The sequence below is a fragment of the Vigna umbellata genome, chromosome 1 (assembly GCF_029865625.1).
Source record: "Vigna umbellata cultivar VRB3 chromosome 1, Vumbellata_1.0, whole genome shotgun sequence".
Taxonomy (NCBI): domain Eukaryota; kingdom Viridiplantae; phylum Streptophyta; class Magnoliopsida; order Fabales; family Fabaceae; genus Vigna; species Vigna umbellata.
Genome location: NC_142165.1, coordinates 91,948,641 through 91,963,260, shown reverse-complemented (window position 1 = coordinate 91,963,260; position 14,620 = coordinate 91,948,641). Strand labels below are relative to the sequence as shown.

Here is a 14,620-nt window from a genome sequence, read left to right as displayed (position 1 = left end):
TTTTCAAAATTGAAGATAACTTAAAAGGAAAGAACTAAATTAAAATTAAACTTAAATGTTTATTTTGTCCCATAGATGAATTTCTCTTTAATATCGTATGAATAAAGTCCAGTTAAAGTGACAGTAACGCGTTAACTTCCTCTTAACTTCCATGGACTTTCCTCCTCACTCTCCTATGCTCTTCCTAACATCCAACTTTTTCTCTCTTCTCTCTCTTCTCTCTCCTCTTCACCGCATCAGTGTCACCATTCTCAGGCAGCACACCCTTTACACGGTCCCAAAAGCACCATGACCAATGACCTTATTAGCACTGAACCCCTTAGTGGCAAATTTCAGGCAGCACACCCTTGTACACCGCCTAACAGCACACTCCTTCAACCGTTTTCCAAAACCGATATGGCTGGTTGCCAAACATCTTGCCGTGAAAACTGTTCTTGCCTTGCTATGTTGTTCCAGAGAAGTTCGGGGAATTGTTTCTTGTTGGACAGTGTGGGAAGCTTTCAGAAACCTGCTTTTGATCCTGGTTATGTTTCTTATATCAAGGTCTCCAGTGAAGGAGGTTCTGGCTCGGGTTCTGGGGGCGGTGGAAGTGGCAATAAGCACACCGTAGTTGTTGTGATAATTGTCTTAGTAACCTTTTTTGTCATTTGTGGTCTTGTCTTTTGGGGAGTTAGATACCAAAGAAGAAAGCAAATGGTGCCCGAGTCTCCTTCAGATGGCTCAGAAGAGACCAATTTCTTGGAAAATTTAACCGGTATGCCAATCTGTTACAGCTACAAGGACCTTGAAACTGCCACCAATAACTTTTCTGTGAAGCTTGGGCAAGGGGGTTTTGGGTCAGTGTATAAGGGAGTTCTAGCAGATGGAACTCAAATAGCAGTGAAGAAATTGGAAAGTATTGGACAAGGAAAGAAAGAGTTCAGGGCCGAAGTATATACAAACAATAAGTCTAAGCAGAATTGAGTTTGATATGATACGATCTCCAACATAAAAACTTGAGGTTTGAGATTTCTAATCCATGCAGAAGGCTTTAGAAGTATATACAATTTTTTACTTGAAGAACAAACAACGATTGAATAGACAATGATGCTGCTCATTGAATATGACTAAGAAAGGCAAATTTGCAGAAAAAAATTACAAGCATACATGTGTAGAGGTACTTATTTTATCTTGCCACCTCCATCCTATGCATTGCAAAATCAACAGGAATTCAATATTATATTCTATAATATGCAGATTAGTTTTATTGAGTCTCAACTTTAGGAGCAGTTTCCTTCAATGCAAGCTTTCGTTTATTTTGAATTTGGTGGACAAATTCAGAAACTAATACATGTAACCTCACAGTAGGCTTACGATTAGAAGGGATAGCATTCCCTAACCACGCCCTTCTTAATGCACGAGCTAGAAACCTTTCACCGAATTGATTATGAGTGGGGCATGCAGGAGGAACCATGGTTTTCAGTACTGGCTTATTACAAAATGAACCCTGTTGCCAAACTAAATAAAGAAAATATTTGTGTCAGTAAAGTTGTCTGCTCCAGACATTGGTACGTATTTCACAGAAAAAAATCTCAGAAATGTTTCATGCGTGTGGCAAATAATATATATAATTTAATAATAAAATGAAGGAACATTGCCCTATTAAAGACAAAAAGATGGGTTTTGAGAAGGAACCTGACAAGTTTAATTGATTCTCAAAGGCAATAATACATATCGAAAAGAAACCATTAAGTCACTGCCTGTCTCTGCTTGGTTAAGTATGTATCTTGATTTCCATCAAGAAAGATATAAAAGGGAAAGAGATAAAACTTTAGTTGGAAGAGAGAGAAAAAAAAAAAAGCTGAATATTACATAGAAAAAACTGAAGAACAGAAGAGATATCACTCTTGTTCTTAACTTAACGGATATAATTTTATTTATATAATTTTCATAATATAAAGACTCGATGTCTTTAATTTTAAAACCGAATGCAAAACAGAAATTTACCTAGACAAAATAAACATTTAAGCCTTAAAATTATTTATGATTATCCAAAAATTTTAACTTAAAACAAATTAATATTTACTTTTAGGATTACCAAGTACTAACATATTTCAAATGTTTCCGCTGTTTTAGAATCTCACCTCATTGTTTGAACTGAACATATATTTTCCAATTATTTGGTAGCTATGTTTTGGATTTTTTTATAATATTGAAATAATTTAGGTTAAAATAGACATTATTAGAATAAAATATAAGTAAATATTATAGATATCACATATACTTAAAAAGATAAGTAAATATTATAGATATTATATATAATTAAGTTTTTAATTTTCAGCAATAATATTATATAAAATTGAATTAGACATAATTTTACCATCTTCATATTACATTAGCCATTATTAATTTATTTTTGTTTGATTTATTGTGTCCTTTTTACTTATTGAACCACTTATAAATATCCAATCTCATACACAAAATGTTTAGATTTCATTATCTTAATTAATTTTGTAATTATCAAAGCAGTTTTATTTATTTTAATGATGTTGTTGGATTTGTTTACATGTTTGAGTTAATTTCAAAATAAATAATATATTTTAAAAAACCTTATTTCTACTATAATTAAAATAAGAGATAAATATTTTATATCAGTTATGACGATAATTATAGTAAAAATGCGTTTAATGTTATACATGTTGTATGTTATAATTATAACTTACGCATAATAGATTATATATTCTAATTTATTTTTAACAATAATTGGTTTTAAAAATTAAACTTATCATTTCTAAAGTTAACGTAAACCTTTTTTTACACCATTATTGATTCAATAAAAAATGTTATGTAATTAAAATAATGAATGTAAAGAAATTATTTTGCCAAAGGGACAAAGAACCCAAATTGTTGTTATAAGATTTATCCAACTATTTTTCTTGTTCAATACACCTGAGTATCTATTTCTCACTGTCCACAATCAAATCAAGAAGAGTACATTAGCAACCTTCTCATAAATTATTCAACCCTTTTTATCGACACTTTCTGAATTTAAGACGGAAGAACATTCATATCATAACCATAAATAATAATTTTTAATTTTATAGTTTTTAATGAGATTATTAATGATTCTATTATCGTATCCATCTAATAATTATAATTTTCATTGCCTGTTACCTATGATAAATAGTACTCATTATTCATATTAAAATTTAAATATATTATAATTAGAATGGTAAATAAATATTTGATTCTAAAGTATAATAATATTTCTAAAATATATTACATTAGGTAAAGTCAGTCCTAAAGTTGCACGTGTATTGAAAATAATAGTGATTCATAAATAATACTTGTTTTAATCAAATTACTTATATTTATATCACTTATTCTTATTTATTTTAAATATATCATTAAATTTATAAACTTTACCGAGTGCCTACAAAAGTATTAAATGTAGAATGCTTTTGGGATGTACTAATTAGAAATTTATTCCTTCCAAAAATAATAAACCTCTTCGTGCCTTCCTTTTCCACCGAGAATCGCGACTCTGCAGTTTTAATTCAGACGTTTAAAAAATAAAAAATTATAAATATTAAAAGTCAAAACGAGGTCGTTTAGCTTCTGTCACGTCGCAAACACAACATCCACACTCACTCTCGAGAAAAAAAGTAGCGAAGGAGCTTTATTGTGTGAGTGAGTGGTAAAGTACGTTTTCCTTCAACGTTCCAATCTGTCAAAGTCCCAGGGCGCACAAATTAAATTCCAAAGCCAAAGTAAAGAATAAGGAGCTGTGAACAGAGAAGACGCCACGATTAGTGAAGCGGAACGCAGATTGAGAAAGGGTTTTGCTTTTTGAAGAATCGCGTTCGGAGTCAGAGATGGAGTTATCGACTCCCAATTCCTCCAAACCCTTATCCATTACGCCTGGTTCTAGGGTTTTGAAAAGCCCTCTCACTGATGAACAGATCTGGAAGCGCCTTCGCAACGCTGGCTTCGACGAGGAATCAATTAAGCACAAGGACAAGGCTGCCCTCATAGCTTATATCGCTAAGCTCGAAGCTGAGGTTCGTAATTTTCTCCCTCTCTAACTTATTTTTAATTTTGAATTGTACTTTCATTGAATTAAATTGGCGGAACCGTTAATTGGACTATGCAATGCGATCGGATTAGTGAGGTAGTTTGTTAGGTTGGGAGATTTTAGTTTTGAGTGGGTTTTTGATATTGTGTGCGTTTGGGTTATTTATTTAATACCCATAAATAGTCTTTTGAGATGACCAATCATTTATTTGGGTTCTTCTTTAAGATATACTTCAATGATGAATTTCACTGGTCGACGTCGCTTCATATGGTATCTTGATTATTCGAGTGCGAGATCTTCTTTTTGTGTTATTACTTCTTTGGTGCAGTCCAACCTGCGTGATAATTATGGTGGATAGGTCCTCTGTTCATGTTCATTAAACAAAATTGCTGGTGATTAGCAGCACCGGTAATGTTATGATTGGATATAAAGCCAAAGCCCTTGTTCAGATTTCTGTACTATTGGTGTGAAACTGTGTATTCGGGCTATTTGTACTTTTGTAGAATGCTTTGAGTTGTGTATTTGAAGTGTGTAGTTAATTTTATATACATTGATAGTGTGTAGTGGCTTGAATTCAATGTAAACCTACCATTGATTTATTGCAGTGGAAGTGGAGTATGTAAATCCTAGAGTCTTCACACCGAGAGGGCTTTTCCCTAAACACCTATTAAACACTTAAGAGTCCAAGGGGTTAGTTTCACAGCTATGAATGTGAAGATATCTTGTCAAAGACAACACAAATTTAAACTCTTTATTCAATTTGTTTCCTAATAGTTTATAAAGTTTCCTTGTCATCTGGGTGTTAATTCAGCTGAAATCATTTGGTTGCCCACCAATTAATATTACTCTGAAATTTCCATTGCTTTTGTCGATCTTTGTGCATGTATCACAAATAGCAAAGTTTTCTTTCTTTTATTGAGTATTGCATTCTTCCCTTTTGCATTGTTTTCCTTGTCATTTGAATAGTTTTCAATTAGTTTTTCTGCTTGATTGGGTGGTTAGCATCCATCACTTGCAAAGTCAAATGAGCAAATCGAGTTGATACTTAATTTGCTAGTACTGTGAACTGGTTTTCTTTGCTATCACCCAAAGCAACACTTTACCCCTTTAATTGAATTGAATTTTCAAGTGAATGCTCCATGAGTGGTTTACGTTGTCTTTCATTTTCATTAGAGACAGTATTTCTTTTTCTGCTGTTAGTGCTAACAAAATCTATCAGTCCTTTCTAACTTTCGTTTTGACCTGTATGATGTTGTGCAGATATACGATCACCAGCACCACATGGGTCTTCTCATATTGGAGAAAAAGGATTTGGCTTCAAAATATGAACAATTAAAAGCCTTGGCTGAATCATCCGAGTTAATGCATAAACATGATTCTGCAATGAATAAATCTGCATTAACTGAATCAAGGAAACGTGAAGAAAATTTGAAGAAGACTGTAAGCATCAAAGATGCATGTATCGCTAGTGTAAGTTTATGGAATAGTTCTCCTTCTGTCAAAACCATACATGCTCACTTTTTCATATGTTTATTCTGCTCACACTTCTAGGGGGTATTTTTTGTCTTTTGTAGCTTGAGAAGGCCTTGCATGAGCTGCGTACAGAAAGTGCTGAAATAAAGGTTGCAGCCGAGAGTAAATTTGCTGAAGCAAGCCAATTGATAGACGAAGCGCAGAAAAAAATTACAGATGCTGAAGCAAAGGTGCGTGCTGCAGAATCTCTGCAGATGGAGGCTAACCGATATCATAACTCTGCTGAGAGGAAGCTTCGTGATGTTGAAGCCCGTGAAGATAATCTCAGGCGGCAGCTAATGTCTTTCAAGGCTGAGTATGTTACTTACTATCTTCCAAGTTCACATTTGTGACTTTGAGCGTATTAAGAGTTTCCTCAACAAGCAGAAAATCTTATCTTTCAAGTCATAGTATGTTACTCATACTTGCAACAGTTGCATGAAGTTAGCCTGTTACTTATTATCTCCCTAGTTCATTTTTGTGATTTGGAGCACATAAGCAGATTAAGTTGTGCCTTGACATTGTATTATGTCGTTGGTGAATCAAATTATTTGTCTGCTTCAGGTTCCGTAGTTGAATATTCTTATACCTAATATAACCACTCAATTTTTAATTCAAACAATTGACAGGATTATGCATGACGCAACTAATTAAGTGTTAACGTACCTCCTTTTAACACTTAGCAACATGTTAGCTGAAATGTGATTAAGTTTTGTGGTTATAAGTTCTGCACCCTGTGTGTGATTATAATCTCTCTTTGATCATTGAAAATGTTGATAACTTCATGTTATTCTAAAAATTACCTTGATCTTTCTCCCTCTCTCCTTTTCTCTCCCCAGTTGTGATGAAAAAGATAAGGAGATGATTCTTGAGAGGCAATCCCTTTCTGAAAGGCAAAAGGCTTTGCAACAAGAACAGGAAAGATTACTTCAATCACAATCCTTGTTCAACCAGAGAGAGGAACAATTTTTGAGTAGATCCCAGGAACTAAATCGTCTTCAAAAAGAGTTGGAGGACACAAAAGCAGAAGTTGAAAAGGAACGTGAAGCCCTACATGATGAGAAAACCACTCTAAAATTGAAGGAATCCACTTTAATGCATCGTGAGGAGGTTTGTTAATATATCTCAGTTGACGATATTAGTATTAACAATTTTATCTGTCTTGTTCATGTGTGGATTTATGTTTTGTGAAAACAGGAACTTACTAAATGGAAAACTGAGCTGAGTAAGAAAGAACAAGAGTTACTTGAATTTCAAGCGAAACTTTCTAATATAGAATCTGTAAATTTTCTCACCATTGTTTACTTTCCATTTTAATTTCTGATCCTTTTCTCTATATCATTATTCTTTTATTGTTGTTGGGAAAATGTAGGATGAAACTCAGAAAGTTATTGCTGGTCAGGAAGCCGCACTGAAAACTAAAGAATATAATTTGGAAGTTGAGCTACAAATGAAGCGCAAAGTGGTTGAATATGATATTGAGACAAAGAGACGGGCTTGGGAGTTGAAGGAGGTTGATCTTAAACATTATAAGGATGAAATTCTGGAAAGGCAGCATGATTTGGAAGTTTTGTCAAGGTCACTGAGTGAGAAGGAGAAGGATCTGAAGGATCTGTCAAGTGCTCTTGAAGAAAAAGATCAAAGGTTGAGTGCTGCTGAGAAGGAGTTTGAGCTAAACAAAGTGCTTTTGCAAAAGGAGAAAGATAATATTGAACAAGCAAAGCAAGATCTGCAGAAGTCGTTGGCATCACTGGAAAAGAAAATAAGAGAAGTTGACATTGACAAGGAGAGACTTGAGGCTGTGAAAAGTGAAACTGGCGAGTTGTCAATTTTGGAAGTGAAACTAAAGGAAGAGATTGACCTTGTCAGATCTCAGAAGTTGGAGCTTTTGGCTGAGGCAGACAAGCTCAAAGCTGAGAAGGCAAAGTTTGAAGTTGAGTGGGAGCTTCTTGATGAAAAAAAGGAAGCGTTGCAGAAAGAAGCAGAATTCATAGCAAAGGAAAGGGAGGCGGTTTCCACTTTTATTAAGAATGAGCGTGACCAACTAAGAGAAGAGAAAGAAAATTTGCGTAATCAGTACACCCAAGACTTGGGGTTTCTTGCCAGTGAACGTGAAAACTTCATGAACAAGATGGCACATGAACATGCTGAGTTGTTTGGCAAGATGCAGCAAGAGCGGGCAGATTTCTTGCGGGACATTGAAATGCAAAAACAGGAGCTGAATAACCTCATTGAGAAGAGACGCGAAGAAGTTGAAAGTTATTTGAAGGAAAGAGAGAAGGCTTTTGAGGAAGAAAAGAACACTGAACTTCACCATATTAATGCTCGTAAGGAGAAATTGACAAAAGAGTTGGAACAGGTTTCCTTGGAAATGAAAAGGCTTCAAACTGAGCGGGCAGAAATAAATTTGGATCGCGAGAGGAGAAATAGGGAATGGGCTGAACTTACTAAGTGTATTGAGGAACTTGAGGTTCAAAGGGACAAGCTCCAAAAACAGAGAGAACTGTTGCATGCTGATAGAGTTGAAATTTTTGCTCAAACTGAAGAATTGAAAAAATTAGAAGATTTGAAAGCTGTCTCTGATGATAATGCTATCACTGAAATGCTTAAATCTGATATGGAGTCTAGCCAAAAGAAAATATCTTCAAGGAAGAACTCGAAGCGTCAGACACCTCTCACACATGGTGGTGATAAAATTAGCAATGGGTTTGATACTCCACTTGTGGAGAAGTCATCTGCTGGATCTCCTCCTAGCCCTGTTCGATTCTCATGGATAAAACGGTGCTCCGAGCTTATTTTCAGAAATGCTCCTGTGGTTTCTGATACAGATAATGGGAGCAGCAGGCAAAAGCAGTTGGAAAATGACAAACCACTTGGTATTGGCAAGGGACAACAAACTGGATTTGCTTTTGAAGAACCTAAAGTAATAGTTGAGGTACCCTCTCGAGATGATGCTAGAAGACGTGAGATTGAATCTGAAGCGAAAGATGTGAATGGAAAAAGTGCTCTCTTGTTTCCAGATGGACATCTTGTAGGCAGACGGAAAAGAGGGAGGGGAAACATGACTAGTAAAGTTGGTGATCCACTAGTTGATCTGGGGCAAAATAAGAAATCTAGAGCGGAAGAACAAACAACTGAAAATCCTATTGACCAGGGCACTACACGCGGGTACCACTTCTTTCCACCAAATCAATTTATTTCTGAACGTATAGTTTTTCTGTATTCACAAGTAATCTAGGTGCAGTGTATATTCAGGAACTTGTTTATTGATTTTATTTTCAGTGTTGTTTCAACCCAATCAGATGTCATGAAGGTCCAGCAGGTGTTAACATCATCAAATCAAACGCAGGGTAACACTGAAGAAACTCGTGTTGTAATGGTTGATAAGGTTATTCATGTGTCAGAAGTGACTTCTGAGAAAGTTGATGCTCCCCCTATCCACAGTCGAGATCCAAGAGATAATCCGCAAAATCCTGCATTGGGAGTAGATCAATATGGAGAGACAATTGATATAATAAATTCTAAAACTAAACAGAAAGATATTTTACCCCGTGTCTCAAGGGTATCGGGAAGCACCGAAGAAATATCCAAAAGAAACAATGAGCAGGTTTCTGAGAACTGCTAGTGTTAGGTAGTGGCTTACAGTCAGTTTTCTATTTTCATATTTACTAAGGTTTCGTATCTAGGCCAAGTCTTTTCAATGTATACTGCTTTCTTTTGTTTCGTTTCTGCATAAGTTTCGCTTATATGTTAATGCAGGTGTTGTTTGACTATGGATAGGGATTGCAGGTGATGGCTATGAGTACTAGTACTGGTAATTGGTGTGGTTAAGATAAGTATATATTGGGAGTGTATGAGGTGCGTCAATTAATCAAATTAAGCATGTTTAGCTGTAAATTCTTCTCAACTGTATCTCCTGTTCATTCTCATTACAGACAGTGTTGGTTCATGGAATATGCTATGTTCATTGAATTCATCCTCTTGAAATGCAGGATGTCATAGGGAATGGATTCTTCATTTGTTAGTGACTTGGAGATGTGTAGAGCTAACTAGGTGATGTCTTCTTTGTGTACACATTTAATGGATGCAGTTGCAGATTGCTATTAGGGTGGGGTAAATTGTTGATACCATAGAGTTCGGATAATAGGGATGTTATGTACTCCAAAGAGTAAAAGAAAGTGATAAAAAAAAGGAGAAATGAGAAGTTAGAAGAGCCAAGGGTACGTTACTGTCCAGAAGTGTTGGTTGCGGGTCAGTGAGTTATTCTGGCATTGTTTTGTTTGTCGTGTTTAAGCCCTCCAGATTGAGTTTTTTTTACTTACGCTGAATGTCATCGTGTAGTCGTCAATAGTGATTTTGCTTGCGTCATCAAACACGGTGGTTAAAATCAGATATGCATCCGAAGCTTGTGTCAGGCTGGTTCTATATTTTTCTTTAGTACTATGTTGCATGCATGCCATTCAAACTTTTCGAGAGTTTGAACTTAATTACCCCACCAAATTACTTTTGTGAATAAATCATTTTTGTTTTTTTGGGTAAAAACATGTATAACTGCTTTGGATGGTAGCATTATATCCGAATCTCACTCGACTAATTGATATTAAATTAACATAGTCAAAATGTTAAATTATATTTCAAGATGCCTGCGCATTTGAATTGTTCAGCCGTAAGTTAAACTTCATACATGCGTATGTGAATACGATTGTCAGTTTTTAAATCAATTTTATGACATTTAGTTAGATATAAATGTACTTACATATAATGACTAGATTATATTGATAATCTCAAAACCAAACATTATCACTAGTCTAAAATTCATAAAGTTTTTAATTGGTACCATTAAATTCAACTGTCTTAATTAGTTGCTATTAATGAGCATGATCCAAAATACATACCATGCCACACATAATGTTGTACGATCAAATGTAAGATGTAAAAGAGTTGCAATTAACAACCATAATAACAAAAATAGTGAGTATTGGGAATGTACCGCATGTGGCGAGAAGTTAATTGTGCTTCAGGCTGTGTGCGCTTTTGCTACATGCTCTTCTAGGTTGAGCTTTTGTGTTATTTTCTTCATGCTCATCACCAATTTTAATATTTCCTTCAGGCTCACTAGTTGCAGGGGAAGGGATAGGACATGTTGGCCCTAAAAAGCATGATTGTTTCTGAGTTGTAAAAATAAAATATGTAATTGTTATATACTTAAGTAATATTAAATTAAGTATATGTTCATTTTTTATGAGAAAATTTATACTTGTTAACAATGAGTATGCAACATAATGATGATGTCATCTCATTAAACAAAATGTCAAATAACAAATACTTCAAATAAAATTAATTTTTTAAATAATAAATAAAATGGATTTTTTTTATTAAGTATTACATAAATATAAAAACAAAACAAAAAAAGGACTGAGTAATAAAAACTTAACGAAAAGTGTATAATATAATAGAAGATGGACATTATAAAGGAGTAAATTTGGAATATAGTAGGATGGAAATCTATAATCATACTACCTCTAGTTTTGAGTAATGAAGTATTATTGAAATACTTCCATTTTGTTATAGAATTAAAATAAATAAAGTTTTATTTATTCATAATTTTGTTCTTATTTTTCTTTTGGGAGATCGCACTAGAATTTGAAAACATTCACCTAAACATAAACATTATTTATTAAAATATAGGAAGACTAGGCAGCTAAAAAAAGTATTTGATCTCCTAAAAGTATTTGATATATGTTTGGAATTTGAGGTGGAGTAAAAGTAATTTCAGCAAGAAATAACTTCAGAACAAACAAGAAAAAGTGTTGGCAGACCTCATAATGATTAAGAGAAATACTCTCTTCCTCTCGTAATAAGGATATTTTTCTTAAAAAAAAAAACTAATGAGATTAAGAAAACTTTTAAATCAAAAGGGATATTATATAATTGACAAAACTAATATTATATCCAAAAAAACATAGAATCATAGTAACAACATTCTATGATATGTTATTAAAAGTATAACTAGAACGAAAAATATTATTAAATTAAAATAAGACTTGTTTCGAAAGTCATGTTTTCTGTTAGTACAGAATATTAAGGATAGAATATATTTTGATTAGAGAAAGCAGAGTTTTTGATTTGTAAACGTGAGACCTGAAACTTTGTTGTATCCTTTTTGACCCGTCTCCTCCATTTTTAACTCTACAAAAGTAACCAAGAAACAGCGTCTCTATGCAACTACTAGTTGGTGGATTCCTTTATCTACGACTTATACAACTACCTTTCTTCTTAGAATGGATACAATACTAGCACTCAACTATGCCCAAATTTCTTCACACATACACACACACACGCTTAGAACTCCATTAGATCGCCCACGCTCCACCCTTGTCATGCTTACATATATAACTTCACCCAAACCCCTGCCAACACAAATTACCCTTTCCCTTCCTTTCCAATGAAGTTCTTTAGAACTTGATTAAAGTTAAACAAATGTTAATTAATAACTTTTATTATTTAAACATTACTTATATATATAACTTTTAAGAAAATATTTATGATTTGAATGAGATAGTATGTAAATGGTTGATATAATTTGAAAGGAAAAAAGTTTTATTTATGAGAATTAATCTTTCTTAAAAATAGATTAATCTCCTTAAATTATTAATGATTGGCTTCATGAGGATTAATGATAATATATATTTTAGTTAACAACACTAACATTAACGAGGGAAATCTATGTTTGATTAATGTAAAATACACCGTATTTTTTGCATAAAGTTCAGAAAATTTAGAAATGGTTATATTTTTAAAATAAAAAATTTATTCTTGATTATCTAGGCTAGAAATCGGACATCAATTTGTGATATAAATAAAGACAAAGGCCAAATTTTGTAAAAATAAATTAAATTTAAACTCACTTTTTAACATAATATATAGTCTATATCAATAAAGTTTGTTGAGTGTATTGTATTGTTATCCATAAATATTTAGTTTTATACAATAGATATTTATGCTTAGGTCGTGATATACGTCAATCGTAAATAAAATGAATTTATAATATACAAATGATGCAAATAACACCTTCCACGTTGATTTTATATAATAAGTTAGAAAATGAAATTTAAGTGTGAATGAACTGTGGAAAAGAGTAATCTAATTTTGACAAGAGAAGCCAATGTTATAATTAATTCAGCTGGCATTCTAAAAGATTTTCCCATCTAAATCCGTGAAATTAAAATTGTTATAAAACGAGACAGCTGGAAAGTAGAAAATAAGAAGTGTGAAAGATATAAAATGGTTTCTTGGAGCTGCTTGCGAAGCCTGTGATTGACTTTGTTTACCAAGTTCAACACCGAATATATAATTAAATCATAAAAAATAAGAATAGTTCTTCTTTAGAAGTTGTCCATTTGAAGCTTCCAGGAAATTTGTCATTAGGCTTTCACTGGGTCTTACTGTCGCTGTTGCTTTATCTCTCTCTACCATTACCTATTCCTTTTTTCTCTGTTTCCGAACAATTTTCATCATTTTCAGATTTTTGACAAATTCATCTCTTTAATCTGGAGTTGATGTGACTGTTGACCACAAGCAAGGCCTTCAAATTGTCTTCGTCCAAAAGCACAAGACCATGTTCTAGAAACTTGATTGACAGAGACATTATGAAGCACTATTTCGTTTGAAGTTATCCCAAATATATATGTGCACAGTAAGCAACAATCATTTAGTCCATACAATTATTTGAATTTCATTAGTTATCTCCTACTGCTTCATTTTTATTTAGGCTAACAACTTCTTTATGTCTCATTACTGTTGAAGGTTTCTCCTCGCACAGCTGAGACGGAACTCGGGCGATTCGTATACTCAAATGTTACAAATCAAATACCATTTAGTTTAGTGATATTTAAGGCAAGTCTGAAACCCTATATGTAGGATAGAACTGATTAGGCTTTGTGTAGAGGAGAGTCAGGATCTTCTATGTACCTTAATTTGATTTGGTTATAGCCAGGTTGTTGTCCCACTTTAAAGTGGAAAATTTTATGTACTTTACAGTGGAAAATTTGTTTGGTATAACAAATACTAAGATTTGGTATACTCTACTTTAAATGTCTCTATTAGACTTTTTCTTTCTAAAATATACTTTATTAAATGTTTTGATTGAATTGGTTTGGTTGTCGGTCGTCCTTTTTTGCTATGCTCTCTTTTGATCTTTAATCTTCTCCGAGAATGCGATCTACTCCAATGAATTGTTGACCTGGCAGAAGACACTCATACTCAAGTCAAATATGTTTCATAAAGATGACTATATTTTATTAGGATAGAAAATGATCCTTGTACCTGACACTTGACATCAATTGTATTATTTATAGAGTTTGTGGGAGTCATTGATTAGTTATCAATTTATTTTGAGGAAATCAAACCCAATAATCAATAATTTATTTTACCGTATATTTATAAAGTGTAAGGTAATCTGACCTATTAATATCTGATAATTGCCCATAAAACCTTTAACTCCGATCGATATACATTAACTAATTTAGGTTTAGATTAACTAAGCAAGTACATTTAACCTATAATGTGTCAACCAATAATGTGTCAACCAATAATGTGTCAACCATGTATCCTTATATATCTATAACCTGTTATCCATGTATGTTCTCATTTGACTTTCCATTACATTAGTTTTACTCTTTTACTCATATATATATATATATATATATATATATTTTGTATGGCACAAATCAATATCTAAATGTTTTCTTATGACACCATGCATTAGTTTTATATTCTACGCACATTGAGATCAATGTAAAAAATTGACTTTGCTAATAAATATTTTATATACACACCAACTTTTTTTTTAAGCTCACTTATTCTTCTTTTATACACACCAATTTGAAAACAAAATCTTTAATCATATATTTAAATAGAAAATTTATTTATTAATCATTATAAACTATATATATATCAAACAATTCAAATCATGCTCATACTGTGCACCTATTATTAATATTCATGAGTTAAAAGGAGTGGATTGGAGGTAAAAAGAATGAATGAAGTCAACTC

At 33.0% G+C, this 14,620-nt stretch overlaps 1 protein-coding gene across 1 annotated transcript; it reads left to right on the top strand.

Annotated features, from left to right (window-relative positions):
* Positions 1-3,627: 3,627 nt before the first annotated feature.
* On the top strand, positions 3,628-9,980 carry LINC4 (crowded nuclei-like protein). The gene is made up of 9 exons (XM_047301018.2): positions 3,628-4,040; positions 5,315-5,524; positions 5,629-5,882; positions 6,406-6,676; positions 6,764-6,847; positions 6,939-8,734; positions 8,849-9,197; positions 9,347-9,424; positions 9,559-9,980. Exons 1-7 carry the CDS (start codon positions 3,855-3,857, stop codon positions 9,189-9,191), a joined length of 3,144 nt encoding a protein of 1,047 aa, XP_047156974.1. The 5' UTR covers positions 3,628-3,854; the 3' UTR covers positions 9,192-9,197; positions 9,347-9,424; positions 9,559-9,980.
* Positions 9,981-14,620: the final 4,640 nt, after the last annotated feature.

Bases quoted from the DNA above. Each gene is read 5' to 3' on its own strand.
- LINC4 (XM_047301018.2), top strand. From the start codon at position 3,855: ATGGAGTTATCGACTCCCAATTCCTCCAAACCCTTATCCATTACGCCT. The intron at 5,525-5,628 runs GTAAGTTTATGG...TGTCTTTTGTAG, and splicing joins AAGATGCATGTATCGCTAGT to CTTGAGAAGGCCTTGCATGA. The intron at 6,677-6,763 runs GTTTGTTAATAT...TTGTGAAAACAG, and splicing joins CTTTAATGCATCGTGAGGAG to GAACTTACTAAATGGAAAAC.